The sequence below is a fragment of the Papilio polytes genome, unplaced genomic scaffold, assembly GCF_000836215.1.
Source record: "Papilio polytes unplaced genomic scaffold, Ppol_1.0 DF824303.1, whole genome shotgun sequence".
Taxonomy (NCBI): domain Eukaryota; kingdom Metazoa; phylum Arthropoda; class Insecta; order Lepidoptera; family Papilionidae; genus Papilio; species Papilio polytes.
Genome location: NW_013524901.1, coordinates 1248678 through 1276312, shown reverse-complemented (window position 1 = coordinate 1276312; position 27635 = coordinate 1248678). Strand labels below are relative to the sequence as shown.

General features: G+C 33.9%; 1 protein-coding gene across 6 annotated transcripts in view; it reads left to right on the top strand.

Moving 5' to 3' along the window:
* LOC106101320 overlaps positions 1–27635 on the top strand; it is a 96580-nt gene that overhangs the window by 31273 nt on the left and 37672 nt on the right. For 4 of the 6 annotated variants that reach the window (XM_013280522.1, XM_013280510.1, XM_013280516.1 and 1 more), the window contains exon 4: positions 11902–11988. The exons of the other annotated variants lie outside the window; for them this stretch is intronic. In XM_013280522.1, coding sequence (XP_013135976.1) covers positions 11902–11988 — 87 coding nt within the window. The remainder of the gene's footprint in view (positions 1–11901; positions 11989–27635) is intronic. 6 annotated transcript variants of the gene reach the window in all.

The following is a 27635-nucleotide window of genomic DNA, read 5'->3' as shown; positions in this document are numbered from 1 at the left end:
GTCCATAAACCTACTTTTAAATTATAATCAGTAGGGAAAACGTCAACGGCGAGGAAATGGTACTTCACAAATAATCTAACTAATTTAAGTAGTATTATAAATGCGAAAGTTTAGATGGATGGATGTTTGTTAGCGTTTGTTGCCTAAACGACTGAATGGATTTCGATAAAATTTGGTATAAATGTAGAGGATAGTCTAGAAGAACACAGGCTACTCACTTTTGTTTTTCTAAATTCCACGTTGTCGCGGGGTGAAGCTAGTAATATTATCAAGGAGATTTTTTTTTGCCAGAACACACAACAGAACTATAATTTACAATGTTTAGTATTGAATATTCATAAACTGATAAGGTTCCTGAAACAGCTAGGTAGAGGTCATCGGCCTAAGGGTTTGTAGAGAGCACGTTGGTTCACTGCGAATTGTTGAACTTTACATGTCCTATGAATAAGTATATTCTAGGGAAATAAGTATTAAATTGGTTTTTAAATTACTGATATCGTACAAATTGAAAGATGAAATCAATTTGGGGTGGAATTTAAAAAAAATCGTTTTAGAAAAATTACAATTTACATCTATTTTACTAGCTAAGGTATACGAAATAGCTCCAAGATAGTTACTATAATAAAATGTAGCATTTTAAAAGTAGAAATACTAAAATTTAACTATAAGCTACAGTGCAACTACTAATTTGGCAAAACAAAAAACTTATTATCAAACTTTGGCCATTCAATATTTTGTAATACAGCGTAAAATTGATTTAAAACAGAAAGAACTGTCTTTAAAATTAGATTGTATGTGTTATAATCATTGTCTATTTAACAGTCGAATATTGTAAAATACGAAAACGCACGAAAGTATTCACCTCGCGTCCCTCCGCGAGTCGATAGTCGCGAGACAAGGACGACGAACTCCTGTCTCTTTCGCACCGAGGATGACACTTCCGAGAATCGTCTGAGCTTTGAAGTGGGTATTTCAAATACCGTACACACAGTACCGTTAGTTTACTACAAATCTTCTTTTTCATTTTTTTTTTCAAATCACCGTTTCCCATTATCCCTCCCCTTCTATAATCTTTGCGAATCCATACACATTGATGTCCATTCAACTAAAAGCAAAGATGATCAAAAGATCTATAAATCCTTACTGTAAATAGTGAATCTGCAATATAATGGGAACATTATCTCTATTTTGTTGAAATTGAAAACATAAGTTTTTATTTCGTGACTAAAATATTCAATTTAAATTTTATACCATTCAGTTGCATTAATAACCACAGACGTGAAAATAAAATAAAATTCTAATTCAGTTGTTAAGCAATGGTATAAGCGTTTACATTGGTTTTTATTGCGGCACGGCAATACGAGAATCGTTTTAAAATCACAGTGGCAACATTAAAAATAAAAATGTCGTTTTCGGAACGAACTAGCCGTACACCCACCCTATTTGAAATGTCGACGAACGGGGAGGCGTCGCGCGACGTTGCCAAAACGGAAAGTGAAATTTCGTCACACTCTCCCTCTCATTCACTCACACTGGCACGAAAAGTTTCGTTGCACGTACGCTACAACTGTGTGCGTTTAATTCGGCAGACGAAGTACGCCTGTGTGCGTTTGTTTTGATGAATATTGAACATCGTTGTGTGTGTAGACGAATTTGTAAGAGCGTAGTAGTGTGTACGACAGGACGCTTCCGTGTTCGATCGAGTTCGTAGACGAGCAGTTTTACGTGTACCGCGGACAATTAAAACTTATCAAATACGACACTGACTATTTCGTTACCTTTTATAACAATCCTGTGTTTAATTAAAAGTGATAGGTATTTATCGTACTAAGCAATATTACAATAAAAGTTTCTTGTAAATCTTATAAGTATTAACACGTAGATAAAATGACAACTACCTATAAGATCGAAGATTAAAAAAAATCGGTAGGGTAATAGCTGAGACCACGTGGACATAAGTTACTGTTTGTACTAAACTTCTCTATAGGTATTTAAATCATTTGTCATTAAGTAGTGTTACATACAGAATATTAGAAACACTTGATGTTAGAAACAAAAGAAAGATTCATCGTCATATTCACGATCGTTAAAAGATAGTGAAAAAGCTGTTAACATTTGTGCTGATTGTGGCGGCCGCGGTACTCACGGCTGAGGCGCGAAAATCCGATAACTTTCGTGACTGCCCCCGACCCCTCCCCACTTACCCCCATATACCCCACCACCCTCCTTTAATGGCATAAAAAATCAATTTCCCGCCCAAATTACGCCGAGTCGACAAATTGCGAGCGCGTCTAGTCTATAATCGAGTGTTTTTTCGGTTTAACTTTTAGTTCTTCTTGCACGTTGAATTCGAAATGTGATTCATTGATTTTCCAATAAGAAAACATGAAAAACAAAATGTATCAAGTTGTTTTTTCTTTAACATAAAGTACTATAACATAGACTATGGTAAAAAGATTTTTTTTGTAGAATCATGGACAGAGTTCTTAATAAAATGTCTAGACATAATTTAACTTTGCCGTGTCTAATTTTTGTAAATCTGTTTAACGGTATTCGCTCGAAATCCATAGTTGTGTGATTTCATTGATCAACCAGACATATGAATAAATAACGCATGCTCCATGCTACAAATTCCACTCTCGATTTCCGAACGCATGTCCGACATTGTAAACATAATCAAAATCGCGCGAAACTCTCGAACGCACACATCCACGTTTACACGGACACGGCGCGTAGTCGAAGTTACGATGTCCGCGTGACCTTGGCGCGAGGGCGAAAGTCCCGGCGCCCGCTGCCCCCGCGCCCTGCAGCACCCCTCCTATCTTCCGCGTCTATTTCGAGCCTATGTAAAGGTACTATTGTTTTGAGGGTCTTGGAAGAAAATCAAAATGGAAGTTGTGTGAATATGGAGTTCTATGAAACGTTGGCGAATTCTAACAAAAATAATATATAAAGGTCATCATAAAATTATGCGATTCATTTTATGAACTCCTTTAAGAACTATAAAAATAGCTGGAAACCTTACTGTCTTCTATACACGATCCTATCTCTTACCGCAACTGGAACTTAATTTTGACTAAAAGTATATCAAAATATAAACCGAACAATTTTACTAAAATAAAACTCAAAAGTTAAATTTATATCGTAACTTCATGGTTACGACATAAATGTCGTAGCATTTCTGTAGCAAAAGTCTTAACAATAGTAAGTACTTAAGTACTGTAGAAGCTCAAATGCAAAATTCTGTAGAACATTGTAAATTCTATGAATTTCATAAATTCATATAATATAGTCATGTATTCTACAATTTAAGATTTCATCTCTAACATGAAAAAGCAGCCCATCCCTCTAATTCCCATGGAAAAAAAAACAAGGTGAAGAACAAGGTTTTGTACACCGAAATCGGCCATGGAAACTCTTGAGATCAATTTCGGAACAAATGAAAGCTTAAGTGGCAGAATTACACAATCCCTTCCTACCCGTATGAATTTAAAAAAAGTGAAAATTGTCCAACTCCGCGACGTCATACTCGTATTTGCAAACATGACCTTGAAAGCATGAGATAACCACAGGAGGCATTAATCCCGCAACAGTCCGGGAGCAGACGCGGCACAGACGGGCCCCTCGGAAGGGACCGCCGATATCCGTCCGGAAATTCATACACCCATTGGGACGTGGATGAACCCGACTGCGTAATACGAAAAAGAGGTCGTTGTTAGCCTTTGACCGGGTAACATATTTTGTTATAAATTGCAAAATTTTGGTTCTGCATAAACCTTAAAACAAACTACTAAGGTCCGTCAGTTTTAGACTTTTGTTTTGTTTACTCTACATTCTTATATGACCATACACTCAAATATCTTTTATAGATAATTGTAGATATATGTATAAATAGATTATTTACCGATTAGCGGTAAAAGTCTTTGGCAATTAATAGATAGAGCTATTAGGGAGAGAAATATTTCTTCTTACGCTTTCATTCCTCTTTAAGCGCAGTATAATTGACAAGTTAAAATGTCTGACAGACGTATCTAATAGTTCGATGAACATTTACAAATAAAAGCTTTTTGTATTAGATTGCAAACAAATGGGTCCATGAGCGTCGCCAGGCGGTGATCTAAACTAAGTCTAGCGGGAAGAGGGGAAAGAGGGATTAATATGAACATAGTGATTTTTTGAGGCTTTTTCGATATCCATAATTATGGCTACACGCTGCTCAAAATAATTTGTAAATAACCAACAAAATACATATATTTTTTAAAACAGTATTTGTTTCAATAACATTTTATAGATTTACTTAGGTAGAGTTAGCTCGAATACAATAAAATAGAAGACCAATTATAGCTAGTGCGACTTTTGGGTAAAGCGGTTAAAAACAAAAGAATAGTTAAATTGGATTTTGAATCTGGAACATCTTTTTTAAGAAGGACAAAAAACTGTAACGGACGAATGCTGTTGTAGGCAGCTGTTGAAGCCTGTCCGCTCGGGATTACACGCAGCGCTATAATCCCTGCCCGACCCACGAGGTCAGGTTCAAGAATTCCTTACCCGTGTTATTTTATTTCATATAAACAATTACTAAAACAATGTTATGTTCAAATGTTATTGAATAGAATACATAATTAGTAAAATGAATCTTTTTAATATGTTGAATGGATGTCGGAATTTTTTTTCTTATAATAACTCCAAAACAGCAAACCATGTAAACGAGTTTCGGTATTATGCAATAGCGCATATTTTATGGTGCAAAATTTAGATGTAAACATAATAGAAAAGTCCCCAAATAGAGTAGAAAGTGTTAGATTTAAGTATGTTATAAGCGGATATGTGTAAAAGACTCGTTATTTATATCTACATTTTGGAATAATATAAATAGAACTGGGCTTGAGGTATCCAGTAATGGATAGGGTAATGGGACAAATCGTCGCCGCCCAGAGCCGGTAAACGGCGCCCCGCCTCACATCTATTTTACTATTTTACAGACGGGGCGTATCGTGCTGACACTATTAATAAACTTAAAGTGATTTCTATTTTTTTACTCAACTGCTAATGCACCGTGGTATGTTACAGGGTGAAATGGAGCGCATATGTATGCTCGCCGCCTCTAACGCCATTTTGAATAACACGTTTATATCTCACTATTAAATATATTGGATATTATCCTATTTAAATTCTTTTTATAAGTTTTATTTTCATTAACATTTAAAAGTAATATCATGATAAATACTTTTAAATAATGATATAATTGTAACTAGCAATATTAATTTAACACACTAGGGATCTCGTCAGGAATCCGCGCGAATATATCAATTGACATTGACAGCTGTCAACTAGGGACGTGACGTTTCTGCCGACAATCTACTGTTGCATCAATTCTAGAGCACGATACTAATTTTCTTTTTAATAATACTTAATTCTGTTAGGTTGTCTTTCAGTCTTTTCATCCAATTTTACGTGTTTCAGTTATTACATTAAAATTAATTATTCTTCTTTATTGTTTGTTTAAAAAGTCAGTATACTTTTCGGTATACTTTGTGTTTTATTTCCTTTTTCTTACATATGCCTGCAGGTTCCGCTTTTAACTTTACCTTTCATTATGACGAGTACTTTTTAATAAAGAAACTTGTGGATTTTCGACACCTACAGACCTTTCATCGTTTCGAAGGGTCGGAATTTTTAATCAGCGAAGAATTTCTAGCTGTGCGAAACTTTAATATTTTGCGGTTCGTTTTTGTTGAAATCTAAAAATATGACATATCTTTGACAGATATGTAGCTTCTAAAATGTATACAAAAGGCAAGATTTTTTTAAACCGTCAGTACCCATTGTCGATACACGCATACAAAAGCGTATTGCTATATCAGTACGACGAGTATTTCTAGAGAAAATAACAGAGAATACTATATTTTATTTCTCTAAATAAGATGTTTAAAGACTCTAGAACCTTCTTTTAGTATTTTTCATACTTTTATTTGTAAAATAAACTTTACCAAGAATCTGGTCGTCCGTTCTTTCGAGTAAATACAAGACCGTAGCAGGAAAATCGTTGGGTCCTAAGAGCCCGCATAAAACGCCCGCAAAAACATACCGAAATGGGACGAGGGTTTAAGGGCGGACCCGTGTAGGTCAGTGTCGACCCTGAACTTGATCACATGGACCCAAGAACACAAGGGTTAACGTACCCAACTGCACTCAAAAAACTAAGTGAAACACAACACTAAGACAAAATATACGAATTATTACTTTCATTAATCACGTTTATTTCGGTAATACGTATTGTCTTATTTATTGGTTAACAATTCGTAAACCTACACACTATAATGTTTCAATAACAGTCATTGGCGCCGGGCGTTACAGAGTTTTAGACCCGGTACATAATTATTGAATTTTAATAGCGGACACACTTCTTTGACTAAACTATCGTACAACTGTTGTGCGATTGTCGATTGTTTCAAAGCATATTCAAATATTTAGATGCACAACTAAAAATCGAGTAGTGTGCGCACCTCCATATTAGCTCATAGGATTCAAAGCGAGATTTAACACTTGTGCGATAGTTGAGTCAAAAGTGTGCACGTTCTCTTAATGTATTTGAACCACTGTGTAATTTTTTTTATGGTAGATCTTCAAAACTGTGAAAGTGATTCAGTCATCGAGATGCGACAACATATCTGAATCACGCGCGAATCGACACGAGCTTTTCCCGCGAATTCCAAATTTAAATTATTCAAACGCCGCCATGATTGACGTTTCTTTGTTCGTTCACAAACTGTTTGACTTTTGAATTATCCTTTTATTCTACAACCTTGTAATACATTTGAAATGGAAAAAAACGTCGCACGATTAAAAAATAACATTTTATGACAGTTAAAATGTAAGTTAGTTGATAGTAAAAGGTATTAAAAAACATTTCTAAGATATAGGCAACTTTCCTAAAGATGTAATCAAGTAAGTAGAATGACTCTTCTAAATATGCTCCTGGAGTTAACCTAGAAATGACTGTGCATAAAAAATGTGATTGTGCGAGATAAGGTAAAGGTTAGCTAAAGCAGTTGTCATGCTGTTATGACTAGATTTAAGAAAGACGTAATTAAATATTAAAATACCAATTATTTAGTACAGATATCATTGATTGTCAAACTATATTCTAAAGATACTTTTTTGTCTTTAAAAGAATACAAAATAAAGAACATTTTTATATACACGACAATATTCGTGAAAATTTCTACCTTTAGTTCCCTCCATATTGTGACTAACTTCTTGCTATTTCTCTCAAGAATCCAGCTACAGCTGATTTCTTGCAGGGACTCCCTTTTCCTCCGTACGTTACTCCATTCAATCAACCTGATTTTGTACTCTCTACCATGCATAATGTCGCCAAGCCATTGGTCAGTTTCTCACCGCCCAAGAAGTTCGTAATAAATGGCTATTAAAATGTTCGCTACAGCGAGTACGTGGCGGAGCGCTAGCGATGCGATGCGCTGGCGACACAGTGATGTGCGTCAATGGCATCGCGCAGTTTCCTCTCGGCGGCGGAAGGCGGTTCAATTTGTTAAATTAGTGACATTCGCTCGTCATTCGCCGCACAGATTCCCTATGAGTGGTTTGTTAAGGATGTCAATGATTTTCGCGCTTTGTTCCTCGTGCACAAACGGGAACGGTTTAATTTATCTGTCGGTTATTTTACTCATAATTTTAAACTGTAAGCAAATTTCCAAATAGCCTAAAAAGAAATCATTCATGATTTTTGCATAGTCTTGATTAAATATATGCACTTACTTATATAGTTTTGGTAAAAGTTAAAATGCCTATGTCAAGTATCTCTACAATATTCTCTGTTTCAATAAATACCTTGAAAAAATAATGCGTTTCTTCCATTACTAGTTCATCTACTCGCCACGAGGAGCGCTGGTGTGCAAACTAAAACTAAGTGCGTACCGCGGCAGCGGTCGATTGCGTTGAATTGAGCTTCCGTCGGCGTCGGGATAAAAGCCCCGCGTCCTCGACGTCCATTAAACAATATAGAGTCGGTGCGAGCCGACAGCCGACAGACTGCGAGACTCTATATTAATCGGGTCCTAATTCAATAACGTCACTCTCCCACTTGACTGACCAGATCAATGGAAAATTTACTGTTGAGACGAATTGTTTACAAATAAAACGTGCATTAGTTTGCTTTTCTTAACATTTACAGAAAGTGAAAAGCCAGTCCTGAAGTGACATATAATACATGCGTATACAGGAACGTTGGATCTTACAATTTTTTCGGTGTATTGAAACGCGTTGAACGTAAAAAAAAGTTTTTTTAACTTAATACCACTCCACGAAATACTTCAATTTTGCATTCTACTTATCACCATAGAGACATGTTTTACCAATGTAAATTCTGTTTCCTCACTCATTCAAACAGCTGTAAAGCCAACATAATTGGCCATTAAAGACAAGATAATTGTAATAAAGAAATTAAGCTTGGATAAGGCTCATTATTTGAATATTAGAATCCGCTCAATTTCTTACATATACGTTCAAGTGCCCAATTGGTTGGTAACGAGGCTTTCTGGGCAATTTGCGCCCCATCGCACGCCCCCGCCCCCTGGCGGCCGATCTACGTCTAACTACGTCACACCTGTTGTAACCTTGGGGACGATTGCCGATCGAACGCAATTTGGGGTGGAATCTGTATCGCAAATAATTTGCCTTTTTATTCGATTTACACTATTTCTACTTTAAGGGTTAAATCGTGGCTAAAAAATATAAAGATATTTAGTAAAGAAGATACATTTTTATAGTAAACAAGCAGTCTCATAAATTATCTTTTTTAGTTGTTAATTGCTGTATTAAAAAAAAAGATATATGTTGATACTTCAAATGTTGTTGATTTACTTTTTAATTTGATTCGGCATCATTAATACACAATTACGTTATTTTATATTTAAATAAAACAATGCATTTAAGTCTACATAAACGGTCCAGTAATTGCTTCAATTTCCCATTGTTATGTGAGTTGAGTATTCGGAGTTCACAAACCAAATTACTTATAGCGCCATCTGTCGTTAAGTAGCGGTACCAAACAAGGGCAACAATTTGCTAACGGCTTGCAAAAACGGTTCAAGTAACGAGAAATAAAACGAATTCCAGTTAACTTCGTTACTTTTACTGTAGAGATTATAATACGAGATTATCTTCTACCTTTATTATCTTTCGGCCATTGCACCTGCCGGTTTAACCGATTTTGAATAACTGCCATTTGGATCCATCATGGCATCGTAAGAAACGACTAACACATTTTTTTCTTTTTTGTCGGGTATTTTAACGTCTTTTTGTTGAACATTTACATAACATCAACCTAATTTGATGTTTTAATTTGTAAATTATGTTTTTACCTATCATATATACGAAATAAATTTATTTGAAGACGTTTATTTTAAACGGTGTGTATAGGACATTATTGAAACAATACAATCTTAGATTAACATCTTATAATAACAGAACATCAATAATAAACTCTGTACATTATCTAACGCGTACTTTGAGCTCCCTCTGCCCCACTTTGGTGACATAGGACAAGAAGAGAAGAGAGAGAGTACATTATCTCATATCCTTAAGGTTTTGCAAGGAAAGATATATATGTGTTTAAATCAAAAGTGATCAATGGAGGTGATTGCGTGACGCGGCGCGACCTGCCGCAACGTGCAACGCGGCTCGCGGCTAAGCACACGCAACGAACACGCCCACGCACTACGTACTCCACTCAATGTAGTTATACTTAAAATTAGCGAAGTTACTCGAAATTGGCAGGCGTAACATTAATTCAAAAGAAATATAATCAATTATGTAGGAAAAACGAAAAATCTGACCGTATCTTTGCTTACCTCATATTTAACGAATTAGACGAACTCTCTATTAAATGTATTAAACGATAGTCCAACGAAGCCACTTGAAATAATTAGTAAGAAATGCAACTAACTTAATGTAGTCGTAATTATATTTTTTCTAACAACAACAAACAATTTATTTCATTTATCAGATTTGATACAAAAATCTCTCTTTATTATATATCGTAATAAAATTAGATGGAGCATACTTTAATAAACACACATAGGCGGATATTCCTTACAAGTAAAGTCGTTTGTTTTGAAATTAATCAAACAAACGTATGCAGGGTTTATAGTAATTATTAATTACCCGGTAAAACGGACACATCGCTATCTATATTAATTAGTAAGCGAGGACCGGTCGCGCGGCAGCTGTCCCAACCGTCGGGTTTGTTTGTTCATTACCAAATCACACGACGGCGCAGCGCAGGCACATCCAAAAACTATTTCGACCTGCGGCCCGCGGGTATCCTTATAATGCTGCGATTTGAATGAGAATAGATGACGTTGTGGGATAACCAAGCTTGTGCATGGTTTGAGGACTTAGGACTGGTTCAGGTTGTCAACCGATTTTGTGCAAATCGTAAAATTTCTATCATATTTAGCCGGAGGGTCAATACTAAGTTATGATTTACATTTATTTATGTAGAAGGTTATCCATATTACTTAACTTATTGATCGATATTAAAAAAGGATGTTTAAAAAGAAAATAGTTTATCACGAACAAAAAGAATCGCTTATTTACAAATACATCTGGGGTGTACAAAATTTCAAGTTCAAACATCAAACATTCTCTAAGCATAATAAAAGTCCTATTAAATATCCGAAAATTTAATGACACAATAATGCGAGCGAAAGAGAGAGCAGAAGACTGAGACAGCGATCAAGCAAATGTTGTTGGTCTAACACAAAAGCAGGAGTAACGAACTAAAACGCCAGGTGTGCGGCCATGTGCGCGTGGCTCACTAGCGCCAAACGCTCGCAGTGGTCACGGTCGACACTTCACGGTATTGATACAGTTTCATATCCTATCGCAATGACGTCACTTATCATGTCATTAGAAATGATAGCATTAGAATAAATTCTAGTTATAAAACATAAATAGTACTATAGTACTAATTAAGTACTATTTATCGTTAATTAAAATGAAAACGACAAAGAAAATCTCAGACGGAATATAATTTAGAGACCAATAAACGAGAATAACGAAACGAGATGACAATACTTCATTAATTATGAAAATCTGGTATAATTGTACGATAACCATGCACCAGTAAATATTGAAAGAATTGAAAGTTATGATTTAAAATCTAAAACAAATTTAATTCTACGAAACAAAAATTATTTGAACTCACTGATAGATTTTACATTCACCATGTTAGTTTCTCAAGTACGTCTGAGGAACTACAACGAACAAAATGCAGTCTAGACAGAGTACACAGACATATAATTTAGATTTGTTTTGGAGCAATTTAATATGAACAACTCGAATCACGCTTATTTTAATATTTCTGAACTACGGTTGTATATTTGTTCATTTTTTAAACTATTACAAAAACGTTTGTAATAGATTTTTTTTTTCATATTTAATTCACTATGCATTTGTTACATGGTGAAGTAAAATATAAAATAGAAGTTTAAATTTAACAGAATTCGTTCTGGTTAGCGCCCTCTATTGATGAAATCCTAATTTATTTCAACAGCCATCTAGCGGTGAGAAGCTACACTACAAACGTGGGAAAAATTTAGTGTTACGTATAAAATATAGATGGCGTTGTCGCGAAATTCTTATTACCGAACAAATTTCAATAAAATAAAAATCAATTATGTAGATTTCACATTTTGTTTTTATGCCTTGTTAAAAACGTTAACTTTCATTTACTAAAATAACTAATCTGTCGGCATCTAACCTTCCATTGCATGTTTGTCTATTCATTTTTCCCTTTTTGTGTTAACATTCTCCTTTTGTTTTTACTTACTTTTATTTGCTTTATGTTAAGTCTGTGGTGTGTCTGTGTTGTTTTAGCTTATTTTGGGGCCGGACGGGACGCTGCAGACGGTGAAAAGCGAGTCGCGCCGCGGCCGCGGCAGAGGGCGCTCTACGACAACACCAGTGAGTACTCTTCCTTATTTTATTTTCTGTTGTTTTTTTTTCTTTTATCCCTTACCATGTGTCTATGTGTCGTTCGTTTGTATGACTAATTGTTAACAAAACCTTACTCACATTTTTTCCCTTCCATTTCAAGGCCAACTGCGTACGAAAACACATAAAAATATCAATGCCAACATTTATAAGACGTGAAACCGTATTAGTTATAAGTCTTTTTAATAATGTCGTTATTCAAATTCCTTAATGGAACACCAACAAAAAAAGATAAGCTTAAGCTTATATAAGTTTATTTTTCTTAATAACGTTTTTCATACAATGGTGTTATACCATCTACGAAACCAATGAGAGATTCTAACATGACCTGTGTAAGTAAAATTAAGAAGAGGGCTTAATATCGTTATGTAGCCAGGTATTGGGTTAAACAATTTGACATACATGTTACTTCGTTCAACCCTTCATTAGATCGTTCCGGCAATGAATCAAACAAAAACAAGGTCACTCTTACTTTCAGCTCGGAACACCCAAATACGAAAATAAAGTGTTGCCCACGGCCTCACGGTCGCCACAGCGCGTAATGTACGCCATTCAACAAATTAACACGCCGTCTGTCAAATGTGCGGAATTAACGCTAAATACGTAACCATTGCTGAGTTAATACATGTGTATCAACCAGCTAGTAACAGAAGCAGCAATGTACAACGGAACAATTCGCATGCGACGCATTTGTTTGCATTTTTGCAACAGCCTCCGGCGCGCCACCTGTAGGGTCATTCACACGGCGCGAATGGATTTTGAATTGTAAATTGTAATTCATTGGGTGAAAGGTTTTAAATCATTGCCGACGACAATCGACCTTGAAAATGTATCGTTTTGTCGATACACCGGAAAAGGAAAGTTATGTGATACCATAACTTGCGTAATTTATCAAATAATGTTATGTTCTTTACACTGCCATCAAATAACCAATCAAAACAGGACTTTTGCCGCAATCAGTTAAATATACAATTGTTATGAAATAAATACATACTAAGAGTATCTCTTAGTGATCAATTAACGACTCTGAGTACGACAGTACTTAATATAATTCAGTCAGTATTCGTAACAATAATTACTTAAGCATTCACCTGACTAAACCAGCTGTTCTATCTGTCTTTAAATTAAATAAAATAAGTTTTAATTATTCTTCATGCAACGAAAATTAATAGAACTTTTCAATTTATTTTTAAACTTTTAATTAAAATAAGTTTTGATAACAAATATAAATGTAATTATAACTTGGGTAGTGGCACATCGGTCGGTTAGGGCTTTCATTAAAACAATTTCGTGGAAATTCCGCGAGTTAATGAGAGCCGCGGGCCGCATCTGTTGCAGCCCTGGACCTCAACTGGGTCGCTGCGAAATTGAAACATATTTAATAATAGTATTAAAATTAAATTTCCTCAGTGTTGCCATAATCTTAGCAGTTACAGAAAAGTGACTTTTCCGTGATTTTTCCGACAATAACACTACAAATTAAATATTATTACTTAGATTTATAATTGTGTCAACATTTCTTAGTGTAGATTTAGTATAAAAACGCTACACTAAGCGTTAGACTAACACTGGGCAGTAAAAAGCGTTAGTTACGATCTGAATAAATTAATCTCTCAAATATTTTCTGATTTATATTTCCAGTTTTTGGATCATTTATTACAAACAGTATTAAAGTTTTAACAAAATTCTAATTAAAACTACGATCACTTACAGATAATTAAGAACCTTTGAAATCGGTTAAAAACTACATAAAAAGAATTATTATGTACAAGGGGTATTCATTCGCTTGTAATATCGTTAATGCATGTAATTGAGTTTAAAGGCAATCGAAAGGTGCATTAAAGGTAATGGAACTGGACACATCAATCCATTAGTCCGTTTTGTTAAATTCAGACGCTAAGTAGGGGGAAATATCGTTACAATGCAATTAATTTTAAACGAATTAATAACGACTACATTTGTTATAACTAGTTTGGTTTTATAAAATAGTAATAAATACTAAAGAAAACAAGTAAAATGTACTTTAACATAATTAAATTGTTTATTTTTAATAGAAATGTATGCAATTGCCAATGCTGTATTTAGGTACAGTTGGGAAAACTGACGGTGTTCCATCTTAAAAATTACACGTTTGAACATTTTGAAACGAGACGGTGAAGAAAAACGAATACAACGTAGCTTATAAATGTATCTGTACAAAAAAATGTCGGTTAGTGATACACGACTATTTTCTTATTATTATCCCTTCGTTTGCACTCGCTGCTATCTAATTGGTTATTTATAGGAAAAGGCAGAGTTTGTCTCGTTGCGAAAAACAATTTTTCCTGAAGTTGAACATCGCAGATTTCCTCGACTGTACCTTGCGTTAATCTTTAAATTTTGTTTTTTCTAATTAAAAGTCGTAGGTAATATTCTTAAAAGCCGTCCAGATACTGTGATAACAATGGGAGATAATATGTAAAGCACCACTACTATTTGTCAACATTTCGAAGAGTTTAGGTATTTTTTGACTATAAATACGACCGCTTCTATTCAAACATTATAACTAAAGTTTAAATATAGAAACCTATAGTTATTTTCTTATTTAAAACAAATGATATGTTTTTGGAATAATACTCGGTTCAATAAAATCTATACAAGACATCATTCGAACAAAAATGTGACATTGTAAAGTTTTTAGAAATTAAATCTTAGTAATATCATTAATGCGAATGTTTAAATGGATGGATGTTTGTTACAGTCACGAGCGAAAGCTAGTTAATAATATATGGTAGTGGTCATTCTCGATGACAAAATACAAAGAGCATGAGTTGGTACTAACGAGCGAACGGCGAACACAAAGAATGGAGTAATATGCATGTATGTACGTTCGCGAGCACGACGCGACAAAACTTCCTCAAAGCAATGTGTTTGTTCTGAATTTGTCAACTCTAATAAAGTTTAAGCTTGTTCAAAAGAGTATATTTTTTTAGTTTAACTAATAAAGATTACTTTTATAATTATTTTTATAGACGTGGAAAATTAAATTAAACATAACGTAACTCTATATTAATTAAGTATAAGCAGAAATTAAATTAAACCATCGTTTAAGAATTAAGAAATAACCTTTTACTATTGCTTGAAATAGATATATAGCAGACGTTTTGATGAGGTACTTCCTACTATGAAGACAAAATTAGTACCTACTTATATATGTACAAATATTGTCAATAACTATTCCTGCAAGCGTCCCTCCAGTTTAATCAGAGAGAACGAGCAAACTGCACAAACTATCGTCAATATGAATTCGGAAATAAATTGAAATCGGGCATAATGAAGACGGGCCGCATAAAGCCGGTAGACGTACTAATTTCGCGGGCGCCATCTTGTGGTCGCTATGGCAACGAGACTGCACCCCCTCGCCCCCACACCGCCCCCCTGCACTTGCGCTGCACTCTAAAAGCTAGACTCGACTATGCCTAGGTCTAGATAGCGCGTTCGCTGAGATATGAGGTCCGCGCGGCTAATTAAGCTGTTCGGGCTTGTTTGTGTAAAAAGTAATAAATCTCCTGTCGATCGACGAGATTTATAACTTAAGTAAATTTATAAATTGCTCAAAGATAAGATAGATTAAAAAAAAAGTTTGTGCATTCTGAGATTTTAATATTATTCAGAGATAACGTCGTAATTTCAATATAATTTCAGTATGCCTTCAAATAACATAATAAATTAATTACGATAAACAAGAAAGTAGTTTAAAAAAAATAAATGAATCCAAATCTCCTTTTGTGATAAGTTAGGGGAATAATGTGAATCGAATTATACCCTGGTGTATTAAATCCACAAGATTTAAATGTTACCTAACCAGTATTTAGTTAATTTTAAAGTACTTGAATTGTTATGTAAGTAACGGAGTCCTCGATTAACCTTGACCTTTATATAACACGTAGTTTGAAATACATTGTGTATATAAAATAGGTTACATAACACTCAAAGGACATATTGCATTTCCGCGCATTGCCAATTAGGTGAAAGTTATTTACATTTCTTTCACGTAAAGATTTAACTGCTAATAACCATGAGTTCCCTCTAACGTATTGAGTTCAAACATATAGCTATCTCTGTTCTATTAAAAGAGTACGAAAGAGATAACAAGTGTTCTGGTATTTCGGCATTAAAACTCACGGAAAAGTCTTAATTAACTTTTTAAATTACAATTTTTTATGCTTCCATGTCAAGTATAATAATGAACTGTATTAAATCTTTGTGTTTATAAATAATGTGTTTTATTTATTTTATTGGTATTCAAAAATACGAAAAAGTATTAAATCAAACTTTTGCAGAACGCTATGAAATTCTTGTAGACTTTCTATGAGGCGTCATTGTCTCTAATACCGTGGGGCTTTTGGGATATACTGTGACTGTAAACACAAGCTTTTAAGTGATAATGGTCGGTGTATTTAAAAACCAAAGTTTAAAAAGTGTAAAAAGGCCGAAGTGTCTTGCTTTTTGTTGCAAAAACATTATCTATAAAATTATCTGTAACAAATTGTTAAGTTAGAAAAAAAAAATAATTTTATTCCGTTTTGCAAAATTCAATTTGTGCAACTATTAGTTCTTAATAAGAGATACCATTTACAACGGTCATTGAACAAAGTTAATTAAAAATCGATATTTTTTAATCTTCTTTTTTTTTTAAGAAAACGCATCCACAAACGCGGACGTGCGACGTTCCTAAACTCCGTCAAAATTTGCACAGAGCACTTTGTAATTGCAAATTTCGTTGTTTTGCGCATGCTCTGCGCTCCGATCAATACAAGACTTTAAATAATGTTCTTTTTTCAAACAAAATACAATTTTCGCGGCAAAATTAAACATTAATTAAAATGCAAACTTTCTTAATTAAATGTTTAAAACATTTGTAATTAGGTTGTAGTAGATTATTTTTACTAATTAAATAAGTTATTGTAATAGAGTTGAAGATATAGTTTGAGTTGAAAGTTCTTTAATAACATTGAAAAGAATTTTAAATTATCTGTGCAAAGATTTAATTGAATTTGCGATACTTCGCCAGGAGGCGCTGGTGAGCGGGCGGAGAGGTGGGGGGAGGTGTGCCGCCCGACGCTATTGGATAGTTACTCTAAACTATTGCTTGAAACTTTCATTAATGCATTCTATTGCCTCGTTATGCATTTTGGGCGTCCCTTTACCGATATAATGGCGTTCTAGTTTAAGATTTACCGCTTTTGTTATTAAATTAATTTGAATAGTGTAATTCGAATCTCAAACAACATATTTTTTTGTATTATTGAAATTATTACAGTCCAGAAAATATTTGTAATTCAATCGTAACACCATTTAGATGTAGATATATTCTTGACGCGTAATTATTTTTTTAATTAAAAATAATCGTAAAAAATTATAATTGAGTGTTTTAAATTACTTCCAATTGTATATTTTAATAAGCTTCAAGTAACAAAATTTGTACGAAAATAAAATATGGAGAAAAGTCGTAATTTCCGGAAGATATTTGAAAATTTCATAACTTTAACACCGTCTCAATGTTACAAAGAGTCGTTAAATATTATATTTGGTTCGCTGTTCGCTAAATTGCTCTTTTGATTACGGCCTCGGGAAACAAACGGTGTAAGACCTTCAATTGATTTCGTAAATATTTAATGTGTTTTACGTAACAAAAATGGCGTTTGCTTTTTTGTTCTTTTTTACCTCGTTTATTTGGCATGTTGCCAGTGTCATTAGCATTGTTTTAAACTTTTCAAATAAATTATGATTATCTTTGGAAATAATACACATAAAGTATACTTTTTAAATTGCAGAAAAATTCCATCGTCTCTCGAATTTTGTCGTTTTTCATACAATTGGTTATATTCGTTCTATTTTATATACAAACAAAATAAAATACCCGCCATCGTCGATCAGGGTTGGCGACATGCGTCAAAAGGAAGAGTTTTTTAGTACAACAATGTAGGATTGTGAACCGTCTGGCACACACACGTCCGCAAACACACTATGCACGTAACGCTTAGGGCTGTCACAAACGTCAGTGCATTTTAAAAGAATACAAAGCACTCATTCCCTTAAGTACTTCTCATATTTTAAGGGACAAAACGATATTTTCGCAAATGCTACCTAAGCGCTAGTGAAATTTTCTATGTACTAAATGAAATAGAATCATATTAAATATTTTTATACCACGAAGAGTTTAATTTAATTTTTAATATTCATTACAAAATCTTATGAATTAGCAATGTATAAACATAAACCAAAAATATAAAAATAATGCCAGTAAAAATATCAACACGCAATAATATTAGGCATTAAATTAATGTGGTAACCCTATAGTTCATACGTTTTCGTCGGCATTCTAGATATTCGTACTAACTAGCCAATATGCTGATGCGAGTGTCTGGCCGCAGAGATGTTCGCTGTGCCCTCGCCTCCCACTGTATGGAAACGAGGCTTTGAATCGGAAAAATCCGATAGAACACGCTATTACACTTTTATGGTGCGCTCAATTTTACAAGGAATCCACTTCGATCTATTTCCATTGAGTGAGATTGCCAGTTTTTGAACGTTATTAAAAGAAATTGTTTTTTTATGATGACGTTCTAAATTCGAATTCTAATGTTTTTGTTATAATGTAGTTCATTAAAACAAAAGCCGATCCATTCAGTTCTATTTTAGTTAGTTTAATAATGAGAGTACATTTTATTAAGTAATTTTTTTATGCACAGTGTATTTAGTAAAATTTTTGCTATTTCGGTTAGAGTCTAAGAGCTAAATTAACTTATTTACATACAGTTTCACCCCAATTGTATTTGTACAAAGTTTTATATTAAAATTTATGCTTTTTAACAGTTTCACGTTTAAGTAAAGCATTTTGGCTATTTCGTAGAAGTTATAAAGTGAAATATTGTGTTTCTAACTTCAGGAACATTTTGTTTAAAGAATATTTAATAAGAAAAAAACGAAAACGTAAAATAACATTAACTTTTATTAGAAGCCGCCTATTCCTTTCTCATCTTATACACATATTTGCAAAGCTTACTGAATTTAAAAACAAAAACAAAAGGAATAAGCCATTCTATTTTTAAATTCGTAATAGCGCAATAAATCCGGGTGGCATCAAGAGCGTGACAGCGCGAGGCGCGGGATTTGCGGCGTCCCGGCGGCACGGTGTCACGGTGTCCCGCTGAAGGGATCCCGCCGGGATGCGCAACAAGTGAACCGGAGTGACTCTTGAACCCGCCGCTAATAAGATTGAGCGGTTCCCCAAGAGTTCATTCTCACCAGTAATGGAGGACATTTTTAAGATACGAGATAGGAAACAGGGCAGGAGGTAACGCATACACTAGGGGACCTCGCGCTATCTTTTTGTTCGACAAAACCCTTTCAAGATATGGATCTTTTGCACCTCCTTAGTCTTAGTTTAGTCTTCCAAGTAGAGTTGACGGCTATAAGCGGGCAACCATAAAAATTATAAGAAAACACTAAGGTTTAAAAGAACCTTGTGTGCCAATCCCTTGTGAGTGGATAAGGTCAGGAAGATTTTTTTTTTAGTCTTAGCCAATTTTAAATATAATAATGCGTACTAATTATAATGTAAACTTAATTTCCTGATTAAAGAAAAATTGTTTTCGTTTAAATGAAAAACATTCGTATATTCAAAATGGCCGGTGGCTGGCGAAGCAATCGGCCCCGTATTAAACGTAAAATCTTTTTACAGCGACGCCGGTATGCTGCATGCCATTAAAATTAGACATTAACCTAGTTACGCGAATTTCCTACATCCATACAATAGTTATTTACAACGCTTGCCGCAATCAAATTATGTTGCTCGCTTTTAATAAAGAAGACGATAGAAAAATTGTTTAGGAAAATTATAGTAGCTCCATGGGAAAGTGTTTAACATTTTCGTGTTGATAAAGTTCCGTAGAGTTTGTCCATGTAGGAGCGGCGAGTCCGTACAGAGAAATAACGGGCCCATTGTCTGTGGTAATAAAACATACATTATGTATACGCCCTTATGAATTATTCAACGCCAATGTCAATTTCCAGAAAGTTCTACGTTGACATTTACATATTATCTAGTTCAAGAAAAAACTTATGTTTAATTTAAATATGAAATGTGTTGTAGAAATAACTGATTTGTTTGTAAAAATAACCTTGGAGTGGTGCTATAAACGTAAATGCTATTTTACACCATGAGTTCTACTACTTAAAATTATAAAGACCCTTGCACAATAGATGCATTATTTTCTTATAAAACTAGCATATTGAAGATACCTACGCCAAAAGATCTTTGAAGAATGTTGCAACTATTTTTTTACAAATATTTACGGTAGCCAACTTTTTTCCATCTCTTACTAACGCACGCAAACGCGACTCATTCCGAGCGGAATTAAAACAAAACTTTGTTCTTCCAGACTATGCTCTACATCTAGACCAAATGTCATCGATATTTGTTCTGTCGTTTAGGCAACAAACTCTATCCATCCATCTAAACTTTCGCATTTATAATATTAATATTAAGAGATAAGAAGTAAGATTATCGCAATATTACTAAATAAACTAAATATGTATAACCCTGTGGTATAGTAGTAGAGATCCGCGGTGTTCGCCACAGAAATGTTGAATGGTTTCTTGCAAACTTTGCCTTTTCTTACAAATGATCAAGGTAGCAGTGAGTTGCACAAACAATGGGATAATGGCAATTAGCGTTCCACTGACCGACCTTTTTTATACAGATATATTCAAAAGTTGCAGCAATAGCACTGGTTATTGTTTCGCATCTTCGTCTAAGCGCGAACAAAAAAAAATAATGTATGTTTAACTTGTATCACTGCGACATTCCCCGACTGTACATTGCTGTACCGTTGGCTTAGGCGAGGAGTTTTAATATATCGCGGATTACTCGGGTACGCTCTAAAATCTGTTTTATGGCAAGATTATACCTTCGTATGCCTTTAAATCTTTATATTCGTCGCTATTTCAATATTTGTTCCAGCTTCCCAATCTGCAATCTATCGTGTAATATTGATTTTAAAGATAAATAATTTACTTTACTGAAAATTACTTTAACGTAAAACTATTTACATAATTTTGTCTTGTTTTATTTCCTAAATACGATGTTATTTATGTAGTTTTCGAGTTATAGAATAACAAACCAAAAATTTAACATATCGTGTTTAATATTAGTACAGATAACAGCAGATTAATAAATGGTGTCAATTATGGTTTATCTTTCTAACACGACGCTAACTGGAACATAACCTAAATCTCGTTACTTATTCTAACGGGTTTTTTCCGCTTTAAATTGTCCACATTTTTAAGTGAAAATGTTTTCTGCGCGTAATACATTTTTGTTTTATAAAAAAAGTGTCATTTTCGAAAACAAAGTAACTTAAATTGACATTACATACCGAGTTTATGGTAAACAATCATATAAATATTATAAATGGAAAGTTTTGAAAGATGGATGGATGTTAGTGTTTGTAGCCTAAACGGCTGAACACATCTCGATGAAATCTCGCATAGAGGATAGTCTGGAAAAACACATAGGCTTTTACATTTTTTAAATCCACACAGACGGAGTCGCGGGCGAAAGCTATCTTTTGTAAATATAGGGACAAAATCGTTTAACCTAACCATAAATATAATTACATAAAATCGAGTAAAAAAAATAAAATGTTAGATTATTATCTTAGTTTTGAGAGCTTTCAACTTTTTCCGGATGAACGGTAAATTTAATTTTCTGTGGAAATTGCCATCCCGGGGCACGGCGGAGCTGCAATAAATTGAATTTACTCGATAAAACTCCTATAAATACATATTGTTGGGGCACATCGGTAAAAATGTAAAAAACCTTTTCATTTTGAAGGGATGAACGCAATTTGTAGATGTTAAGACATAAATAAGCTTTTAGGTTTTATAGACTTTGCTTAATGAAATGTGTTTTTGCTAAAAGCTGCAATAAATCTTAAATAAAAATCTATCTATATAACTAAACTTTCATCTGTAAAAACGACTTCTCGAAACTCAGTTAAAAAGTCGAATAATCTATACTAATATTATAGAGAGGATATATTTGTATTTCTGGACTTTTGTATGTATTCCAATCACGTAAAAAGTACTGGGCCCATTTCAAAAATTCTTTCACCATTATAAAGGTAATTTATCAGTGACTAACATAGGCTATGTTTTTTATTATTTTCTAATTACACGCGGGCCAAGTTGCAAGCTACATATAGCAATAGCTAGTTATTTATTAACAACTTATTAAGTTCTTTTTATTTTGCATAGCAAAGAAAGATTTCGTTAAATTTAAGCATATTATTTACTCATAGTTTGTTTACACATCCGTTCATAAGTAACAATAAATTATTGTTGCGATAAAACGATTCATGAATAATAGCAAAGTCGTAAACATGGGTACTGATAAATCATTCTTGAACCTACAATTATCGATACTCTCGTAAATCACTTAAAGATATTTTAATTAAACATCCTCTATATATCAGGGAGGAAGGGCGGAGGTAAAAGGGGGAGGGAGGACGGAATTAATTTAATTTTAACTTGATAATATATCAAGTCTGCGTCCCGCTAATAATGGAATTATGTTTGTACTTCGAGAATCCATTTGCATTCTTATTAGATTCGTTATGGTACCGATTCTTTTATGAAAATACGAATAATATTGTAAAATGATTGAAGTTTTTGAATTTTTAAATTGATATCAAAGTTATGAAAATAACATAACAAAAAATATTATCGACACACTTTTGCTAACAATTTGAAGTTAAAAAAATTATAGAGTGTAATGACTTTACAACTACGTCGCTAATTATATCATAATTTTATTTACCTAAGCGATAGATCTGTATAAGTAAATAATAAGTTAACATGATTCAAAAGCTCGCTTCAAAATTGTAGCATTTGAAAGCCTTGCATCAAATCAATCAATGGCCGTACATTTGCCTAAAACATACATTATGCAAGCATCGTCTAAGCCTAAAACATTTTCGTATTTCTGATGGCCAGTCGGCAACGTAGATATTCCATTCAGCCGCCCAGACAATTCGACCACCCTAGATTGCTATTCTAACCCCCATCCCCCTACCCCCTACACTCCGCTACACCCCTCTAGCCGGAGTAGGAGGCAGTCTGCCCGTTCGTATGGCGCTTAATTTCCGTATCGCATGGCCATTAATTTGTAAAACGATATTCGCTTTAAATATAATATATACAACACATATCTTTAAAGATATTTTACGCTTCAATTCTACTTATAAAATAATTTTGACTATACATTTGTGTAGAGATAATTGTAATTTACACAAATCTGATACCGAATTTATTGACCTAAAAAATTTTCCTGTGAAAATAGAATTGTGATGAAATTACCATTTAGAGATTAATCAATTATTTAGCTATTTATTAAAACATTAAAATCCTTAACCTTGTGATAACACTACAAATTAAATGCATCAGAAGGGCGGGAAGTTGTTTATCTGTGGATTTGGCGCCGTTTTCAGTCGGCGGGATGTCACCGGCGAGGCGCGTTCCCGCCAACTTTTAATTACGACTATTGTGAGGGAAACTTTTACTAGACACGACTTTTTTTCCTAATGAAACTTCGTGTCATATTCGCAGGTTATTTAAAAAAAATCTTCGAAAGTATGGACCTTGTTAATCGAGTGTTTTTTCTCTTTTTTATTACAAGATTTGATCAAATAAGAACATTTCTATGTACTGTTCCGGTATAAACTATCCGGTATAAACAATAATATATCCCTTTCAATCTTGATAACTTTCACACTTTCGTAGATATTTTACGTACTGCTGTTTTTTTTTTAATTCAATAAATACCACAAACATCATTATTAACCGAACTAACGATACGCTTCTTATGTGTTGAAGATATAATTATACATCTGTTAAATTGTTACAAAATCCCATCTATTTAATGCATATTTCCGAAGTAGAGGGAACTTGTTCTGGTGCTGTTTGCTCAGAAAACTGAGACGCCGCTTCGCATAAATTGCACAGCTCCCACATAATTAAAAATCAACATTTACGTTCAATTCAATCTTCATAGCTGTCTTTATTAAACCACTTTTGTTTTCTTTGTTTTATTTTGAAATCATTCACTGGTTTTCGTTACTGCTATTTAAATGGTTCCCTAAAAACAGATAGTTGGGAATTTTGAAGCAAAATTAAAATCTTACTAATATTATAAATTTGAAAGTTTAGATGGATGGATAGATGTTTGTTAGAGTTTGTAGCCTAAACGGCTGAAAGGATTTCGATGAAATTTGGCATAGATATAAAGGATAGTCAGAAGGACTCATAGACTATGCACTTTTGTTATTTCAATACTACGAGGACGGAGTCGCGGGCGAAAACTAGTAAAATATATTGCAAAGCAATGTCTTTTACTTTAAAATTTTAATAACCATGTCATTTGCATTAATACTAAAAATTAACTATAAACTAACTAGAATTCTTATTTATTGCTCATGGTCTTGGGATTATTGTCATTAAACATATTTTGTCGGATAATTTCTACTCTAGCAACATCTGACGTAATTTGTATAATTTTCACATTAAAAATAACAACATACGATTTAAAGTACGTAGAACACGAAGAATATCGATTATAGTATAAATTATGACCAGGTAAATACAGGTAATTGAAGTACATACATTTTAAAGTGGACAATAGTTATTACACGGCACAATTTGCGTAATGGTCGTATACGATCGCGATAACCATAGGGCAGTTGTTTCAGATCCTAGCTATTAGTGCTCGCAGATGTCGGAGAATTATTTGTTTTTTTAAACCGACTGTAGTTTACTTTCGGCCAGTTATTGTATTTACCATACAATAGAAACTTTTTAGTTAAGAATGTATGATTACAATTCGTAATATAAGACTAATTGGAATTTAAACTTTAAAATAATAATTCAAAACAGAACTTTAAAATAGATATACAACGATATTGAAACTAAGTATTTTACTTGTTTAACTAAAAATAGTGGACACAAAGCAATCAATACGGTATCGCAGTTAAATGATATTTCCGTCTACAGAATTGTATTGCTTAACACTTTCTAAGAACAAACATTATTTCCGAGCGATAAAGTAGCAAACTTCTAACTTTAACAAATCTATTTGAAGCAAAAGAAAACTAGCAAAGCAATAAAAGCGAAATAATAGTTATGGAAATAGTCTTTCATTTTCCACGAAAGAAAACTCCGCGGAACTACCGACAATATGAATGAAACTATAATATTAGAAAAGTTTCGTCGCTGGAAATGAGAAAACGCCGGTACGTACTCGTTCCTCTAATACACGTAGTTATAAACTTGTTCGATATAATATCGAGTAGGGTATAGCCGTCTCGCTCGCACCCGCACACCGACTGCCCGTAATTGCATATTCAGCTGAGTTATGGTACCCTGGTACATATACTAAATATCTAAACTATTATTAACTATCGTTTATAAACGCTTAGAATTTCCTAAAAGATGTTTTGGGTGTAATTGCAATAATTGAATATGAATACACTTAATTTCATTAAAAAACTAAAATGCGTTATCTACACACTTTAACGTATTAAAGCAATAAAATGTAAAATATGTTGCTAGAAATACATTCCGAACATTCTAGACATATGTACTTATATCGATCAGATTGGGGAAATACTAAAAAAAGAACGAGTACAGAACCGGTAGACGTGCACTGTTAATATCGGAGAGAGGTTTTTGCCATTGTGAATACAAAAGTTTTATGTCTGCCTTTTTTTTGAAGATTTAAAATGTTGTTGCTTGTATTTATAATGTTAATGTTGGTACACTGTAGTTGGTGATGCTTACATTGCCTATTAGATTAGTGATGTACCGCTCCGTATTATTGCGGCGTACCTAAAAGCATAAACTTCGGTACCAAAAGCGATTGTTATGATAATACAGGCTGCAATAGACGTAGGAGCGATGAAATATTGGCCTCTTTTGCATAAGCACCGCGCCGTAGCGAAACGCTCTACGCCGCGCTACGGGCGGAACTTGTAGCCACTTAATTGCTCATTAAGGAAAACTTTAGTGCTGTTACTCGATTTAAACTTATCTGTAAACAATAAATGTTTTAGTTAACATGTTTGATGTGGGATTAAGGAGTGGTATCGTTGATGTTTATAGTGAGTTAAGTGTTTGTTAATTATGTGACTTTAACTATATCTATTCAGTTAATCAAGCTCTCGTGTCGTTTGTTTTGTAATATTTTTTACAACTTTTCGTCGGATTTTATTTCCACTAGTTATATTTTTAATCAGTATTTAAATACGTCATTGTCTAACCAATTGGAAATCTACACCTATCTGGAATTTACCAATCCAAGAAGAATTAGAAAATCTCTTTTACGATGACATTATATAAAAACGCTATTCTATCATATGTTAAGGCAAAAAATTACCTAGATGATTTTATAACCAATTTAAAACAGTTAGATTAATATTTTTCAAGTACATAAAATGCTTTGATTGCATCGTCTTCTTAAGAGCAAAATTAAGAACAAGTTTTTACCGACAAGAGCCATAATTTATTCCCGGGTATTCCTAATTTACGTTTATGTTCACATCGCTCCGCTGATATGATAATGCATATACGAACTTATCGCTATTCTTCGTATAGGTTCGCTTAAGCTTCGTTTGCGGAACAGAGAGAGTTCATTGAACAAGACAATTTCTTGCAGGTGAGAGGGAGATGGTAACAGATCTCTCGATGCGGTGCATACAATGCGATATTACTTTCCTGTCTGTATTGAAAATGTAGAGACGAATTTGTTATGATTCAATTTCTTCAATATGGTTTTCATTATTTATGAATAATGAATCTAACTTATCTACGCCTATGCTACTTTTAAACTTTTCCAATTAGAATCTTATGTTTAATACATAATTTACCCATTAAATGGACTTTTTAAGAGGAACTTGGCATAATTAAATTTCATAGTAGTTTATTATCCAGTAAGAATTTTATTACATAAATTGATACTTCTTATGTATTGTCACCCAAGATAATCAGCCATGTCACTTTAAAACATTTAAAGTAGATGTTAATGTCTTGATCTTTTTTGAAGTGAAGGCGTAAAAAGCCATTAAAAGGTGAAGCTCCAGCGTATCTCAAATTTGTAATTTGTTTATCAAATGTCTGTTGTACGTATGTAGAGGTGCGGGCGGCGGCGCGGGCCGCGGGGCGGGACGACGCTTGCCGCGCTCGCTGCGTCCGTCACACGATCACCAGTCACGTGCGACGCCGCCGTCTCTCCGCGCGCTTTACGTAATACATCGATTCATTGCAATCGATTACCGATCGCCGATCGCACATCACTAAAGCGATTTCCCGCGCGAATTCAAATTTCGAAAGTCGCGTGTGCTTGTGTTATTTTTTATTTTTTTTTATTTTGTTGTTGTGACACAGACCTTGGATTTTCGGCTTCCGCGTTCGTCCGCTGAGGTAATGATGACTATGAACTTATTCACAGTTTGGGAAGTTGCATTTGGTATTGTTTTGTGGTGGTAGATGGTGATGGTGTCGCTGGGGTGATGAGTGATGGT